The 17,219-nt window shown below is 39.7% G+C and overlaps 1 protein-coding gene across 3 annotated transcripts in view; it reads right to left on the reverse strand.

Annotated features, from left to right (window-relative positions):
* NRF1 (nuclear respiratory factor 1) overlaps positions 1-17,219 on the reverse strand; it is a 132,478-nt gene that overhangs the window by 45,976 nt on the left and 69,283 nt on the right. For all 3 annotated transcript variants that reach the window (XM_011995878.1, XM_011995877.1, XM_011995879.1), the window contains 3 exons: positions 4,136-4,294; positions 2,799-2,996; positions 1,801-1,902 (listed from right to left, as the gene is read on the reverse strand). In XM_011995878.1, coding sequence (XP_011851268.1) covers positions 1,801-1,902; positions 2,799-2,996; positions 4,136-4,294 — 459 coding nt within the window. The remainder of the gene's footprint in view (positions 1-1,800; positions 1,903-2,798; positions 2,997-4,135; positions 4,295-17,219) is intronic.

A 17,219-nucleotide genomic window follows, 5' to 3' on the forward strand; every position in this document is an offset into this window, starting at 1 on the left:
GGCTGAGGCAGGCAGATCACGAGGTCAAGAGATCGAGACCATCCTGGCCAACATGGTGAAACCCCATCTCTACTAAAAATACAAAAATTAGCCGGGCATGGTGGTGCATGCCTGTAGCCCCAGCTACTCAGGCGGCTGAGGCAGAAGAATCGCTTGAACTCGGCAGGTAGAGGTTGCAGTGAGGTGAGATCATGCCACTACACTCCAGCCTGGGCCACAGAGGTGGTCTCAAAAAAACAAAAAAACAAAAAAAACAAAAAAAAAAGGAAAGAAAGAAACACAACTCCATAAATATGTTATAAATATTATGTGTCAAAAACAAAATTTTTATAGAGAAGGAAACAAAGTTACTTTCTTTAAATAGTACCAAGAAACATTCAGTAGAGAGATACGGTTGATAACACTTTGTCTAAGCCAAAAACTAACACATCTTCTAACTCTACCCCTTGTTGTCTTTTCCACTTCTTTCAGACTTTAAGGAGTGTCATCTCGTTCTAGTGTTCTGGACCTGACAAATTCTTTGCTTTGCTAATCCATATCCTTTAATGATGTTTATGTACTTAGAAAGTAAGTGTTCTGTCAACCTTCACCTTTCCTCACCCAATAACCAAGTTTTTCAGTGTCCCAAACTTTCCCAGGCTCCTTAGGTGGAAAGGAGGTACATACGCTTTGCAGCATCCCTTACAGCAAGGCTAGAGTTCGTTCACGTAGACCTCTCTCTCTTCCTCACTAGACTGGAGTCCCATGAGGGCAAGGATCCTGTGCAAATCAACTCCACACAGCTGTAGCTATACAGGGTTTCGGCACATGCAGGCTGGCCAAGGAGCCTGTGGTGCACTCTCCCTCCATCTCCCAGCCATGCAGCCTTTGCCAGTTCTCCCCGTCTCCTGAGGGGCACATATGAAAGTGACTTTGTGGTGTTCTAAGGGGAAATGCGCCAAGGCTCTCAACAAGGGTGAGATAACACTTTTAGCTTTATTTCTGATACTGCTCTTTGATTATCTGTTGGCTATTTTTCAAACTTCAGGACACCACATCAGTATCTTCAAGGGAAACACTCATGGTGACGTAACAAACCCCCTCCTTCACTTGTTGAATCTTCACCAATGTCTCAGAGCCTAGGTAATGTTTTTCTCAATTCATTATCCAGCTTCAACACTGCTCTGGGACTTTGGGCAAATCATGTAAGCTCTAAAGCGAATCATCATCTCTAAAGTGAAGATGATAACGGAACTTACACTTCATAGGGTCGAGTGTTTAGCCCACCAAGTGATCAATAGAGGTTGGCTGTCTTTAGGTTAACGTCCCATAATTATCTCAATTTTGCTAAGGAAGAATTCTCCTAAGAAATCTTCAAAGGCATATTTAAAATGTAATAAATCATGTTACTGACTTGCAAACATATTTATCCCTTCAAAGAAGGCTTCCCTTAATTCCAGTTTTAATGCATCATTCTTTTTTTCATAAAGACCAAAGATGAAATTCTTTGGGATTCACAGCATAAAAATGCTAAAGGGATAATCCCTTCATATTGTGTATAATACCAAATGCTATACATTCAAACGTAAAATTCTAAGTTCCTGACAGTTGGGTTTGAGTCATACTAATCCATGAATCTTAATTGTTACAATTAATACACATAGCATAAGACACTTTCCAAAACTTTCATGGTTTCATGTTCAAAAGGTTTAAATGAAAGAGTGCTGCAGACATGCAGGCTACTCCATCCTCTGGACCTTTGCTTCTCCCTCATTATACATTCAAGTATTTAAGAAGATGCAGACAGAATCTCTTTCTTACCTCTCCATCAGCCACGGCAGAATAATTCACTTGGGCAACAGTGACTGTGGTTGGCAATTCTGAAGCATCAGCCAATGTGGCTACTGTTGCCCCCGTACCAACCTAAAAAAAAATATGGAAAGTGATAAGTGTCGCTGGATGGATCCTTCCACTTCTTTACTCAGAAGCTAAGACTCCTTTAATCCCAAATTTAGCGCAGATAACAATGAATATGTCTTATGATGTGAAATCTAAAATCATATTCACTAAAATTATAGTTCAGAGACTATCATGAGTTTCAGAATTTTACTTCAACCAAATAAATCGATATGAGAAGAGCTATCCCACTGCCACATCCATGCCCAGTGTCGGTCAACCAACTTTCTATTCTCACCCCAATTGGAACTTCAGAGGTTCCCAATCAACAAATTGTGTTTTACCTCAGAAGAGGTCATTCAGAAGGAATATTCCCTGATCACTGACAGTGAAACTGTAAAACAGAAGTCATTTTAAGGCCGGGCATGGTGGCTCACATCTGTAATCCCAGCATTTTAGGAGGCCGAGGCAGGAGGATTGCTTGAGTTCAGGAGTTTGAGACCAGCCTAGGCAACAGGGAAAGGCCTTGTCTCTACCAAAAAAAAAAAAAGTCAGCCAGGCCTGGTGGCGTACACCTGTAGTCCCAGCTACTTGGGAGGCTGAGGTGGGAGAATCACTTGAGCCCGGGGGGTTGAGCCTGCAGTGAGCTGTGATGACAGAGAGAGATCCTGTCTCAAAAAAAAAAGAGCCCTTTAAAAGTGCTTTGTTTTGGAAATGTCCAGGAAGCTACTCATAGCTCTGTATTTAGCAAATGCAAATAATTTAAACTATTCTTCAGGAATCAATTTCAGGTAGGAAGATGGTGGGGAGCTATATAAAGTTCATACAAGAGTTCGCACAAAGGAAACTCTCCCCAGTCTGAGGTGAGGTGCCCACTGATCCATCTCAGAAGCCACAGTCTGGTAGCCCTCAGGTTTACTCACCTGGATAAGTGAGACAGTGCCATCAGGGTTACTAAAGGTCTGGACGACAGTCTGTGACGGTACGAGATGAGCAATACTGTGTGTGGCTGTGGCCTGCGTTTGCGTTTGCTGATCCTCAAAGGCATACAAAAGGTCTTCCCGCCCATGCTGTTTATAACAGTTTTTAACTATGGTCCGTAGTGCCTGGGTCCATGAAACCTGTCACCAAATGACGGGAAAAGCACAGTGAGCCACAAAGAACTTTGGTTATTTAGTCCCAATATGCAATAAGCAGCTACTTCTTTATCAAATCAAACCAAACCAAACCTCTTATAAACTCTCCTAGGATTATTTTCCACAGACTGGTTCTGGTAGAAAGAAGCTGAGTACGAAGTATCAAAGAGGCCTTCTCATTGGTTTCTTCTTGATCAAAGTCTAGTTTACACCCTATTCCAACCTGAGGCCAAACTCTTAAACTTCTTGCAAAGAAAGATTATTCTGATCTAGAATGGCATATTAAGATTCTCAGTAAACTTCCAAGCTAAATGAAAAATAAATACACAGCCGGGTATGGTGGCTCACGCCTGTAATCCCAGCTCTTTGGGGAGGCCGATGAGGGAGGATGACCTGAGGTCGGGAGTTCGAGACCAGCCTGACCAACATGGAGAAACCCCGTCTCTACAAAAAAATACAAAATTTGCCAGGCGTGGTGGCGTACGCCTGTAATCCCAACTACTCGGGAGGCTGAGACAGGAGAATCGCTTGAACCTGGGAGGCAGAGGTTGCAGTGAGCCAAGATCGCGCCATTGCACTCCAGCCTGGGCAACAAGAGTGAGATTCTGTCTCACAAAAAAAAAAAAAAAAAGAAAAAGAAAAAGAAAAAGAAAAGAAAAATACGCAAAAAAAGAGTAAGGAATGATATGTAGTTTAGTCTTCTAAAAGTTTTGTTATTAGCAGGCTCAGCTGGCAGACTTCATATCCTTCTAATTCCATATTTACATTGTTCAACAATGATTTTTAGTAACCAGAAATAACAGCATTTCTAAGTGTTCAAGTGATTAATACTTTTACTTCGAGTTTCTTTGACGTTCCCAAGCACTTCATAAAATTAAAACTGCTCCAAAAGGCAACCCCAAAGACACAGTTTAAATTCATGAATCCACCCTAGTCTTCTCTTTACAGTATAGTGATGGAGCGACAAATGGAAAAAGCTATAAATCAAAGAACATTAGTCTTCGGAGGGACAGGCTTAACATTACACAAAGACTTTTTAGCACAAGATGTAGAAATGACAAAAATTGAAGTGGTTAATTTAGGATGGAAAAGCAATCAGGTAACTCAGTCAGAGGAATTCTCACCCTCTGCTTTTGTTCTTCTGTGCGGACATCACTCCGGACATTTGCCCAGGGGATATCTTCAGGCCACCAGATGGGCTTGCAGCTTTCTTTCCCCCAGCCTGGTTTTCCCCGACCTGTGGAGTACTTGAGCATCTCTGGGATAAATGCCCGAAGCTGGGCCTGGAAGAGAACAGTATGGTCATCAATATTCATGAAAGACATCTGGGGTGTGTTTATGACCCCTTAAATTCTAACCTTATAAAACAGAGAGGTTTCTGGGAAGGTCCCAGAGAATTCTAAGATGTGACTGATGAAAACCCGCTGTTTTCCATAGGTTTCTATATCTCCATGGGTGGCTGAGAATTATAAATATGTTGGTAAAGTGCACCTTAGGCTGCATTTTGTAGACTTCTTCCTATAAGAGTAAGAATATCTGCCCCTAAATTTAATTTCTGCTTCCCAAGATATTACTGGTACTATGGCTTATTTCCCTTCTGTAGTTTTCATGCATGTAAGGTGCCAAACTCAGGGTGTTTTCAACACTGTTCTGGAAGTAGGAATCAATGCAATTAGATAAGAGAGAAATAACAGGTGAACTGATAAAATCAATATTATTTATAGATGAAGTAACTTTATATCTAGAGAATTCCGAAGAGATCAAATGAAAAACTACTATAAACAATACGAGAATTCAATAAGGTGGCTGATTATAAAATATATGAAAATAAACAGCCTTTAACTTAGTAAAAAGGGAAAATAACCCTAAAACTCTTCTAGAAATTTTCCAGTAAGCTAGGCCACTGTCCATGAGTCTGACATATAGACATAGTAAAACATGTGCGAATTTAAATGCATTATGGACTTCATTCAGATTTATTTTACAAATCAAATCCAGACCAAACAGGTTTTAAACCACAAAGACAACTGCCATTCTTATTTCCTGGCATAGTAACCACACTCTGTGTGTGCTGGGGGAGGGTCTACTTTGTGAATATTCTTAATCGCTGATAATGACTTTTGGCAAGAAAAGCAGTTTATCAAGTTATGGTCTATGCCTCCTTCCCAGACCTACTGTTTCCCTTTCACCTGGAGGTCTACAGCACTCCAGAGATAAGTAGCATCCTGCAACTAAGGATGCATCCATATTGCCCCTGCAGTTGAAAACCAAAAAGAGGCCACTTTTAGCAATCAATCAGACTCAGGGGCGTGGATTTATAGTTACAAAGTAAAATAAGAAAAAAACTGAAATGGGAATACTTAAGTATTAATGAGAGAATGAGTATAGCAACACTTTATTATTAAAGATTTCTATAAATATCAGGTGTTCTCATCATTCTTATAATACATATTAGATATTATTTTATGAAAAGATGATACAGATTGTTACATAACAGGGAACCAGGAACCCAATCAGTAATGTTTACCTAATAAAGTTCTGGCTGACTGTAGTCATGCTGTTCAGTCCTGTGCCAAGCCTGCCACTTCACCTCTAAGTCCCCCAATGCCCCCGACAGTCTCCTGCCTACAGGATATGATATAATATACTCCATATATATTTGGCTCTGGCATCAAGCAGCAGGCTGATAGAAACGTATCCATTTAAAAACCCATCAGCTGGCTCATGCGGTCATTACTTCAGTTATTTTAAGAAAGTACATTTCAAAGTCATTTTTCCCTTTATTCTAATTTCTTGGGAGTGTGTCTTTTTCTAGGCTCAAATACACAGAGCAGGAAAGGGCTTAATCTTCACACACAATATTTTATACTTCTTCATGTCAAAAAAAAAAAAAAATGGCTTTCTCAGAGGTGTAGATTAAATAAACTGATACAGACTTTCATAAACTCCCTTTTCTTTGAACATCATTAACAGTTTCCAAAGAGGAGAATTATTTATATTCATACCTAGGACAGTCTGGAGAAAATGAAATGAGAAGGCTAAATAATTCTAAATTAACAAAATCCTAAAGTGGGTTGGGTACAGTGGCTCACGCCTATAATCCCTGCACCTTGGGAGGCTCAGGGAGGCAGACTGCTTGAGACCAAGAGTTCGAGCCCAGCTTGGGCAACACAGTGGGACTCTGTCTCTACCAAAAATACAAAACTCAGTCAGCTACAGTGGCACGTGCCTATAGTCCCAGCTACTGGAGAGGCTGAGGCAGGGGGATCGCTTGAGCCCAGGAGGTCAAGGATGCAGCGAGCCATGACGGTGCCACTTCACTCCAGCCTGGGTGACACAGTGATACCTTGTCTGGAAACAAAACAAAACAAAAACCCTAAAGCAGGTGACAGAGCAAGACCCTGTCTTAAACCAAACAAACAAAACAAAAATCCTAAAGTGGCCAGAAAGCATTCACTGTGGAAAATACTAGACTGATAGAGTCTGTTCAGATCTACCTGGAACCCTATATATTCCCTAATTCTGGTGATCACTTCACTTCTGACGCCTCACCCTATTTGCACCAATAGTTCCTTATGCTCCTCAGTTCTGGGTCACGTGGACACCTTTCATCCTCAAGTCTTGCTTCGGCTCTCCCACCAGGCCTTCCAGCTGAGTTCCAATAACTCAATGTTACTTGAAAGGTGGCCTCAGCATCAGCCTCTTCACTTAAACCCCATCCTACCCTCTCTCCAATCTACTTGTCTTCTCAACTTTTTTATCTTAGCAAGTAGAAAACCACCCTTTCCCCAGATACTCAAACTAAAAATGTCAAAGTTATCTTTACTTTTCTCCTTCAACACTTATCTAGTCACGCATTGCAAGTCCGATTCTTTTGTTTTCTTTGAAATGTCTCTGGTGTCTATCCCTTCTTCTCCGGCCCCACCTTTATTCTAACTTTCTGGCCCAAGGCTAGTGCATCCTTCTAGTTGGCTTTCTTGGGGAACTCCAAGTTCTCCCTTCATTCCTTCTTCCCACATATCCTTGCTGGAGAGATTTTCCTAAATGTTACCTACATAGCTCCAATGCTCAAAACACCTTCAAATGTCTTTTAACGACGGCAACTAAACTAGATCCTTCTGCCCAGCTTTTCAGACCCACTACAATCTGGCTTCACACTACAATCAGTTTCCATTAATTCCCACCACTCAGCCTTGGTCCTCCATCAGACAAGTCTCTGCACTGTCTTATGAACTACTAAGCCCATTCCTGCTTCTCTGCCTTTGTTCTGTCCCCTTGCTGGACTACTTTCCATGCTACTATACCACTCATTCTTTAGTGCCCAGAAAGTCCTACATTCTTTGTGGAACATATACTAACTATTCATTCATTCATTCATTCATTCATTATCTCTCTCTCTCTCTCTCATATACTAACTATTCATCCATTTTCATTCTCTCTCTCTCTCTCTCTCTCAGATCTTGCTCTGTGGTCCAGGCTGGAGTGCAGTGGCATGAACACAACTCAATGCAGCCTCAACCTCCAGGGCTTAAGGGATCCTCCTGCTTCAGCCTTCAGTAGTTGGGACTAAAGGTGCATGCCACTATGCCCAGCTATTTCTTTTTCTTTCTTTCTTTCTTTTTTTCTGTAGAGAAGGGGTCTCCCAATGTTGCCCAGGCTGATCTCAAACTCCTGGCCTGAAGCAATCCTCCTGCCTCGACCTCCCAAAGTGTTGGGATTTCACGTGTGAGTCATTGCACTCAGCTTCACTTCTCTTAAGTTACCTCTTTCTACCAAAAAGAACACAAGGGCTGGGCGCCGTGGCTCACGCCTGTAATCCCAGCACTTTGGGAGGTCAAGGCAAGCGGATTCCCTGAGGTCAGGAATTTAAGACCCACTTGGCCAACATGGTGAAACACCATCTTTACTAAAAATACAAAAATTAGCCAGGCATGGTGGCACATACCTGTATTGCCAGCTAGTCGGGAGGCTGAGGCAGGAGAATCGCTTGAACCCAGGAGGCTGAGGTTGCAGTGAGCTATGATCGCTCAACTACACTCTAGCCTGGGTGACAGAGCAAGACTCCATCTCAAAAATACAAAACAAAACAAAACAAAACAAAACAAAAGACTCAGAGTTGGCTCTGAATCTTAATTTTCTCATCTGTAAAATAGTAATAATAGCAAATATACAGTGTCAATTAAGAGGCTGAGATAGCAGACATATTAATTAATAGCTGTTTTATTATTATTACCTCAGTCATCAAGCCATCCTTTTTTCAGCAACTTCTACAGTATTCATAACTTTTGTTCTAAAATTTAGAGTTTAATTTGTTATAAAATTTAGGTGCATCATAGCTCTTTGGCAACTGATTGATAATTCTGATTTTATAATAAGAAAAAATTGTTCTTTTTTTAAAAAAAGTAGATGCTTTAAGCATCCACTCTTCAAATCTATTAAATAAAACTACTCTAAATGTAAAACAAATAAGGACTCAGAAACATCATGGCTTTAATCCAGCACAGTTTTAATCCTTAATCTGCTACAGGTTGAGCATCCCTAATGTGAAGATCTGAAATCTGGAATGTTTCAAGAGTCACATGTGGAAAATTCCACCCATGACCTCCAGTGACAGGTCACAGTCAAAATTCTATTTCATGCATAAGGTGTATATAAAACACAAATAAATTTTGTGTTTAGATCGTGGTCCCATCTCCAAGATATCTCACTAGGTATATGCAAATGTTAAAAAAATCAAAAAATATATGAAATCCGACGTACCCAAACATTTCGGGCAGGCAGTACTCAATCTATATTAAGTTTCTATCAAGTCTAAATGTGACCATTTGCCAAAAAGAAATATTTAAAAGATAAATAAGATTTTACTTTTAAATCAGGGAAAATAGGGAATTTATTCCCCCAATGCAAACAAATAGCTAGCTTTCTGAAACAGTTTACTAATACTGAACACACTGTAATGTACATAAAGACATTCATCGTTAGTTTTTCAATGATGGGTAAAGTGGAAAAAAGCAGAGGTGGCAGAAGAATGAGTTTATATGTATCTGAAACAAGGTTGAGGATGAGAAATAAAGGGTGCTAGAACTAAGAAGGAACAAATTGACCATTTGGACCAATTATTTGCTTTGAAGCAAGCAAGCTATTACTAACACATCCACAATGTACAGGAAGTTTAGGTGCATTGTTCTGCTGGGTCCCTAAGCATTAAAAATTTGTATTAATATAAGCAGTTCCTTCTTGCACATGCGCTCTTTCTCTCCCCTCAATTAAAAAAAGGGGTGGGGGAAATGTACAAGCAGATTACTAATGGAAATTGTCAGAAAAAAAGGTAACCATAATTAGAGGAAAGACAGAACTGGGAAACTTTTCAAAGATGATTTATGTGCTAGAAATCTCTGGATGAGAAATGTTTCAGATTCCTAGGAAGATGATCCCAGAGGCTAATATGAGAAGCAGGAGACACAGAAACAGTACAAAAAGAAGGTTACTTCCACAGGCTGAAACCCCATCAAGTCAAAAAATGGAACCAGAGTGAAATCAGCTGCTGGCATACAAGTTCTAATTCAGGAGCAGATCATAGCTCTTAAAAGTGCTAATTATCAAGCATATAAAATTTGCCCCTATACCAAAAGAAGTAAAAGGTATTTTCTACTATAAGAGTTTGTTTTTCAGGTGTGTACATTTTGGGAATGAAGGGTATTTTTTACTTTTAAATGCTTAAGAGATGATTTGACTTCATTGAAAAAGGCAATCTTCCTACAGGTTATTTTTACACTGTCCCAAATAAACAGTGCTAAGGCTAAAGAGACTATTAATAAAGGGAAACTAGCAGTCCAGTACAGGAAGAGTTAAATGATTCCTTTCCAGAATTCGGAACTGTGCTCTCATTACCCGTTGAATTAATTACTGGTCCTGGAGAGTTTTGGAAACCAAAGCTTTTTGATGTGCTTGTTAAGGAAGGTTTGTCTTTAATCCACAGGGAGACAATCAACAGGATCAGCAAAGCTAAAGCCTAACCTCTCAGACTGTCCTTTAATTGGGCTGGAACAAGCTTTCCTGGACTCTCATTCTGATTTAGGGCTTTAGGTGGGCCTAAGGTACCCTAGCTTGGTCAGTAAAGCCACACCAAACCAGCAAAGAATAGAAAATACTACCACTTCCCGGGACAATCAGAAAAGATAAGGATATCAAATTCATGCCCGTGTCAGTGAAAAGTAAAGATTATGTGGAAACCACAGATAGGTTTAAAATAAAAGGTTCTCTAAAACTCTAAAACGTCTAATCCAATCAAAATAAAAAAAAATTCTTGCTATGCTAGAAATTTCCTTTGTAAATTCAGTTAATTCTTTGCTATCCAACAATGCATTATCCTTACACATCCCCCAAACACCCTCTCCTCTCGTTCGCTCTATCTTTGCTCTACATTTACCTGAGTCTAGGGATTTTGAGGCTCCTGATGTCCATTTAGGCTTAATTACCAAGAACAGGTCTTTCAAACCAACATATGTGCTACCTCCACCTCTACTGAAGAGGTCAGAGAATGCATAATAAATTTTAAGAGAAGGCAGTTGAAAGCAAATCATGCTGAAAGGTTATGTTTTGCGTAGCCTACAGAAAATGGGAATGTAGCAGGGAAGGAAAAATGGAGATTTTTCAGACTGTGGCAACACTATTTTAACTTAAAATTATTACCGTCCAGGCTGATAGACCCAATTATATTTGAATGGATAGGCCAGGTGCGGTGGTTCACGCTTGTAATCCCAGCACTTTGAGAGGCCGAGGCAGGTGGATCACGAGGTCAGGAGATCGAGACCACAGTGAAACCCCGTCTCTACTGAAAATGCAAAAAAAAAAAAAAAAAAAAAAAAAAAAAATTAGCCGGGCGTGGTGGCAGGCGCCTGTAGTCCCAGCTACTCGGAGAGGCTGAGGCAGGAGAATGCCGTGAACCCGGGAGGCAGAGTTTGCAGTGAGCCGAGATCACGCCACTGTACTCCAGCCTGGGCAACAGTGAGACTCCGTCTCAAAACACAAACAAAACAAAACAAATAAACAAAAAATTGAATGGATATCTAAAGGGCATTAAAGAGCTAAAGCAAAGTGATTCATTTGCCCAATGTTTGGAATTATTTGTACTACTGATCTCTGTTCAGAGAGATGACTATGGTGGTTATTATCAGAAACACCATTCCAAGCAGAAACACTGGCTTCTCTTAATCTCATTTCCCCTAAAAACACATTCCCATAGAAAACACAAGAAGAGCAAGTTTGGAGAAAAGATGAACATAACTTCAGAATTAGTGAATTTGAGGGCCAGCCAATGAAGGCACTCATTTAGACTCCTCTCTCAAGTCAAGACTTCTGCTTCTGTATCTCGGCACCCCCAACCTATCAAACTTTCTCCCTCTCATTAATCAAAAAGCTCTTAAAGTCCTACTTTCTCTTTGAAGAACACAGGTTGGTTAGTTTCTGTTACCTTATGCTTGTTGTACTCTTCTGTACAAAAATTTAAATAATATAGGTAAAGTCAAAGTCCTCTTTGCCATCTATTCTCCCTCAATCCAGTCTCCTGTCCAGAGGCATGAGTCTGATGAACAGCCTTCCTTCTAGGCCAGATTCTATACATCTACATAAATACATGCTAGAAAGGCAGTTTTATGCAATTAAAGAAAAACACAAATGTATTTTTGTGTTTGTACACTATTTTATAACTTGTTTTTTCCACTCAACATTTTGTCAGAGATCTTCTCATGGTAGTGCAACTAAAATAATTTTTAAAAACAGTTGCCTAGTATCCATGGTATAGAATTTCCATTTTATTTAGCTATTCCCCTACTGATAAACATTTAGATTGCTTACAGTTTCTCTTGCTGTACAAACAGTGCTTGTACATGCTTCTTTGTGCACAGAAAACTTGTACACAGAAAATTCAGAAAAGTGGACTTGCTGGTTAAAGGGTATATGGATTTAACATTTTAATACACTGCCAAATTGTCCTCCAGAAAGACTTTGCCAATTCCACTGTCACTAAGAGTACTAGACAATACCCATTCATCCTCTTCCACATTTTATTACCTCTTCCACATTTTATTACCAAGTTTTCTCTCTCTTTTTTAATTTTTCTTGAGACAGTCTCACTCTATCACCCAGGCTGGAGTGCAATGGTGCGATCTCGGCTCACTGCAACCTCCGCCTCCCGGGTTCAAGTGAACCTCCTGCCTCAACCTGTAGCTGGGACTACAGGCGTGCGCTACCATGGCTGGCTAATTGTTTTGTATTTTTAGTAGAGATGGGGTTTCACCATGTTGGCCAGGCTGGTCTTGAACTCCTGACCTCAAGTGATCCACCCTCCTCAGCCTCCCAAAGTGCTGGGATACAGGCATGAGCCACTGCACCCAGCCTTACTATCAAGTTTTCTTATTTTGGCTCATCTGACATGGGGGAAATGGTTTCTTATTTTAATTTCCATTACCAGTGAGTTGACAATCTTTTTATATGTTTACTGGTTATTTTTCCTTTCTGTGAACTGCTTATAATGTTTGCTTATTTTTCTAATTATCTTTATCTTACGAATATGAAGAAAATATTAATCTGCTCTGGATATTAATTCTGTCATATAAATTGCAAATATTTCCTTAGTCCAGTTGTATCCTATGTAAGTAATTTATATGGCTAGTTTCTTCTCTTTAGTATTTCTGAATATACCCTTATTCTTTACTCGAAATATGCTATGTTCTATTTAAGAACACAACCAGTGTTTTTATTTGTTACGTATATATTCTCTCTTTCTTTTCCTTTCTTTTTTGAGACAGGGTCTCGCTCTTTTGCTCAGGCTGAAGTGCAGTGGCGTGATCATGACTCATCACTGCAGCCCTGAACTCCTGGGCTCAAGTGATCCTCCCACCTCAGCCTCCTGAGTAGGTGGGACTATGGATGCACCACCATGCCTAGCTAATTTTTAAATTTTTAGTAGAGATGAGGTCTTGCTGTGTTGCCCAGGTTGGTCTCAAAACTCCTGGCCTCAAACCATCCTCCTGCCTCGACCTCCCAAAGTGCTGGGATTACAAGCAAGAGCCACCACATCTGGCCCATATATATTCTCTTAATCTCATCATGCCTACTAAACATGACAAGACATCATATATGTAAACATTTTATGATAATTTCAGACGGTAAGAAGAACCTGCTTTGCCAGTAAATTCTGGAGAAGCAGTTTGGAATTGTGATCCACCATAGTGGTTTTCAAAGTTGCCTGCACACTGGAATCACTTGGAGAGTTTAAACACTGCAGATGCCTAGATCCCATCCCTGAAGGCTGTGACTTCATTGGTCTGGAGTGTGGCCTGGGTACTAGGATTTTAAGTTCCCTAGGTGATTCTATTATGCAACCAATTTTGAGAACCACCAAACTAAAATACTTTTTATCCAGTCCGTCTTTTCAAAAAAAATTTTTTTAAACAATGGCAAAATACACATAACATTTATTATTTTAACATGTACCATTTAGTGACACTAAATATGTTCACAATGTTGTATAACCATCATCATTATATCTAGAACTTTTTTTTTTTTTTTTTTTTTTGTGAGATGGAGTCTCGCACTGTCTCCCAGGCTGGAGAGCAATGGTGCTATCTCAGCTTACTACAACCTCTGCCTCCTGAGTTCAAGCAATTCTCCTGCCTCAGCCTCCCAAGTAGCTGGGATTACAGACACCTGCCACCATGCCCAGCTAATTTTTTGTATTTTTAGTAGAGACGGAGTTTCACTATGTTGGCCAGGCTGGTCTCAAACTCCGGATCTTGTGATCTGCCTGCCTCGGCCTCCCAAAGTGCTGGGATTACAGGTGTAAGCCGCCATGCCTGGCCTATTTCTAGAACTTTTAAAGCATCATCTCAAACAAATTCTGTGCCCACTAAAACAATAACTCCTGACTTCTACCTCCCCATAGTCCCTGGTAACTTGTATTTTCTTTCTTTCTTTCTTTCTTTCTTTCTTTCTTTTTTTTTTGAGATGGTGTCTCTCTCTGTCACCCAGGCTGGAGTGCAGTGGCGCAATCTCGGCTCACTATAACCTCCACCTCCCAGGTTCAAGCGATTCTCCTGCCTTAGCGTTCCCAGTAGCTAGGATTGCAGGAACCTGCCACCATACCCAGCTATTTTTTTTGTAAATAATACAAAAAAATTTTTAGTAGAGAGAGGGTTTCACCATGTTGGCCAAGCTGGTCTCGAACTCCAGACCTCAAGTGATCCACTTGCCTTGGCCTTCTAAAGTGTCGGTATTAGGCGTGAGCCATCGCGCCCGGCCACTTCTATTTTCTATCTTTATCATTTTGCCCACTCTAGATACCTCATATAAGTAGAATCACCCAATGTTTTCCTTCTGTGTCCCGCTTATTTCAATCAGCATAATGTTTTCTACTTTTTGGGTAGAAGAGGTGAGACCTATGTTTTTTTCAAAACAGAACAAAACTCTCAAAAAACTTAAGCAGATAACTGACTGGCTGTTTTCTAAGTAAAACATCTCTAAAGCCTTGTGAATAACTCCTTCCTAATGAAGCAAGCACTGTGCTGAACATTTCAGAAGGTTTACCTGAAACTGCTATAAATTACTATCCTGTTGCATCATCAAGCCACGGGAATATTAAAGCAACAAAGATTGCCCCAGTGACAGTAAGAGGAGGGCAGTAAGTTCAAGGAAGGTGAGGGAAGGGAGAAGGGAAAGAAGAGTGGATTTTAATCAATAATACTGCCCAGGTCTTTCAAGTGATGCTTCTTCTAGAATTATAATATATGCCTGGATGTCTTCCAATACAGATTCCAAAGAGATTTACCACCTCCCAAGAACAAGAGAAGCCTATAGGACCCACGTCTGGTAAAGAGCAGAATTGATTTTCCACTAGCAAAATCATAATTATTGCTTAAAGACTCTGCAAGAAGCTACGCAATTCCTTGAACTCAAAGCATAGTCTGAGAAACAGCAGCATTGACATCACCTGGGGGCTCACCAGCAAGGCAGAGCCTCAGGCCCATTCCAGACCTACTGATTCCTAATCTGCATTTGAACACGACTTCTCAGGTGACTGCTGCACACTCTGAAGTTTGAGAGGCACTGACTTAGCCCATCCACTAGGCCCTGGTCTGTAGTATCCTAAAACAAATTTGCTAACCTGACTTTCAAAATCTGAAAAAGGAGACTTTACTGTAAATGAATTCTGGGGTTGCAGAACCTACCCCAAACTAAGGATCCCTTTTGCTAAGCTTTATCTCAACCTCCTCCAATTCTAAACAGATATGGAATAAGTATAGAGTAAGTTCCAGCCACTATTCTTAAAGGTGATTCGAAATCCAAATTTTCATTTTAATTACTAAAAACACCACAGACATATGTAGTTTTCTAACACGCACACCCACCTCCCACCCCGCCCCTGCCAAAATAAGGACTATTCCAACTCATGGCACCAAAACAAGAGACTTAAAATCTTACTATAGTTATAATAGTAAAAACAGAAACTTTTCAGGTAAAACGTCCTATTTACTAATAAAGAATCATACTTTCAACGAAACAAAAAAAACAAAAGCCAAAACCCAAGAGAGCTGCTTCCTAAAAGAACAGAGCATTTAGTTCTCACAGAACTTCAGACATCGTTATGTGCAATTTTCATCTGTGTAGGAGACAATTTTGAGAGTTTTGGGGCAAGTAAAAAATTCTCTTAAAAAGCAAATGTTGGCTGGGTGCGGTGGCTCACACCTGTGAGCCACACCTAAAACTTTGGAAGGCCAAGGCGGGCAGATTGCCCGAGCTCAGGAATTCGAGATGAGCCTGACATGGTGAAATCCGTCTTTACTAAAAATACAAAAAAATTAACCTAGCATGGTGGCCTGCACCTGTAATCCAAGCTACTGGGGAGGCTGAGGCAGGAGAATCACTTGAACCCAGTAGGTGGAGGTTGCAGTGAGCCGAGATTGCACCATTTCACCCCAGCCTGGGCGACACAGTGAGACTGTCTCAAAAAAAAAAAGAAAAGAAAAAAGAAAAGTAAATGTTTAGTGCAGACTGGCTGAAAGAGTCAACCTGAATAATGAATACAATACAGTTTTATACAAAAAAGATTTTTTAAAAAGCATTGGCAATATGAATGCAGTCCTAAGTTCTATTTGTCACTAGCTTCCTTCATACATTTCATTTTCTATTTATGCCTCAATTTTCAATCTGAAAAATATTTTGTTTTCGTAGACACCAGGGAAAAGAAAAAAAAAAGCCAGCTGTATTGTTCCACTTAACTGTTGAGAAAAATTAAAATTCTTGGTTCATGAACTTTCTCTAATAAAGCATGGCTGAGAGATGGTATGTTCAGGTTATTAAAAAATGAATATAGGCAATACATATAATTACCATTAATAATTAGTAATAATACCTTGGTGTGGTGCTTTAGTTTTCAAAACATTTTCCTACACCAAATTTTATTTTTCTTCCTCTGACTCCTTAAGGTAGGACGGCATGTATTTCATCAGAAGATGAAAGTGAGAACCATGGTTATACGTAGTAGAATTGAGACTAGAAAATAGATCTTCTGACTCTGAGTTAGTATTCTTTCCAATAAATCATGCTAACTTTCTCATTTGTAAAGATACAAAATAATGCAACGCATAATATTAGAACAATATTGAATATAATTTACTCTCTTTAGACGATTCAGAATGTATCTTAGGATCCTATATAGATTTGTAAGTTAGGGTCATCAATATCAAGTCATCTCTATATCATCAAGTGCAGATAAGATGATAATAGAGCTGTCTGGTTAACCCAAGTCTATCTCTATTACAGTCCAGTTTGATAGTTCTAGAATTTTATCACTTCAAGGAAGTCATAAATTACCCATATGTTCTGAAATCTAGAATTAATGTCCAGTAAAATGTACTTGTTCTTAATGGCTATAAACCATATCTGAGCTCTGCTTCCTTGACTATAAAATAAGAATTTTTAAGACACACATACACACACACACAAAGGTGGATTAAATGAGATGTCCCTGTAAAGAACTTAGCAGTGTGCCTTCCAACACAAAGTATCTATTTAAGAGGAAAATAAGGGGGGGAAAAGAGAGATGTTGACATCTTCATGCTAACATAAATAAAAATAATCTTTGGGCAAAACAAAGCAGAAACATTATCAAACTTTGCACTTTATTTGTTTATTTATTTATTTATTTAT

This window comes from Mandrillus leucophaeus, unplaced genomic scaffold (genome assembly GCF_000951045.1).
Source record: "Mandrillus leucophaeus isolate KB7577 unplaced genomic scaffold, Mleu.le_1.0 Scaffold5, whole genome shotgun sequence".
NCBI lineage: Eukaryota > Metazoa > Chordata > Mammalia > Primates > Cercopithecidae > Mandrillus > Mandrillus leucophaeus.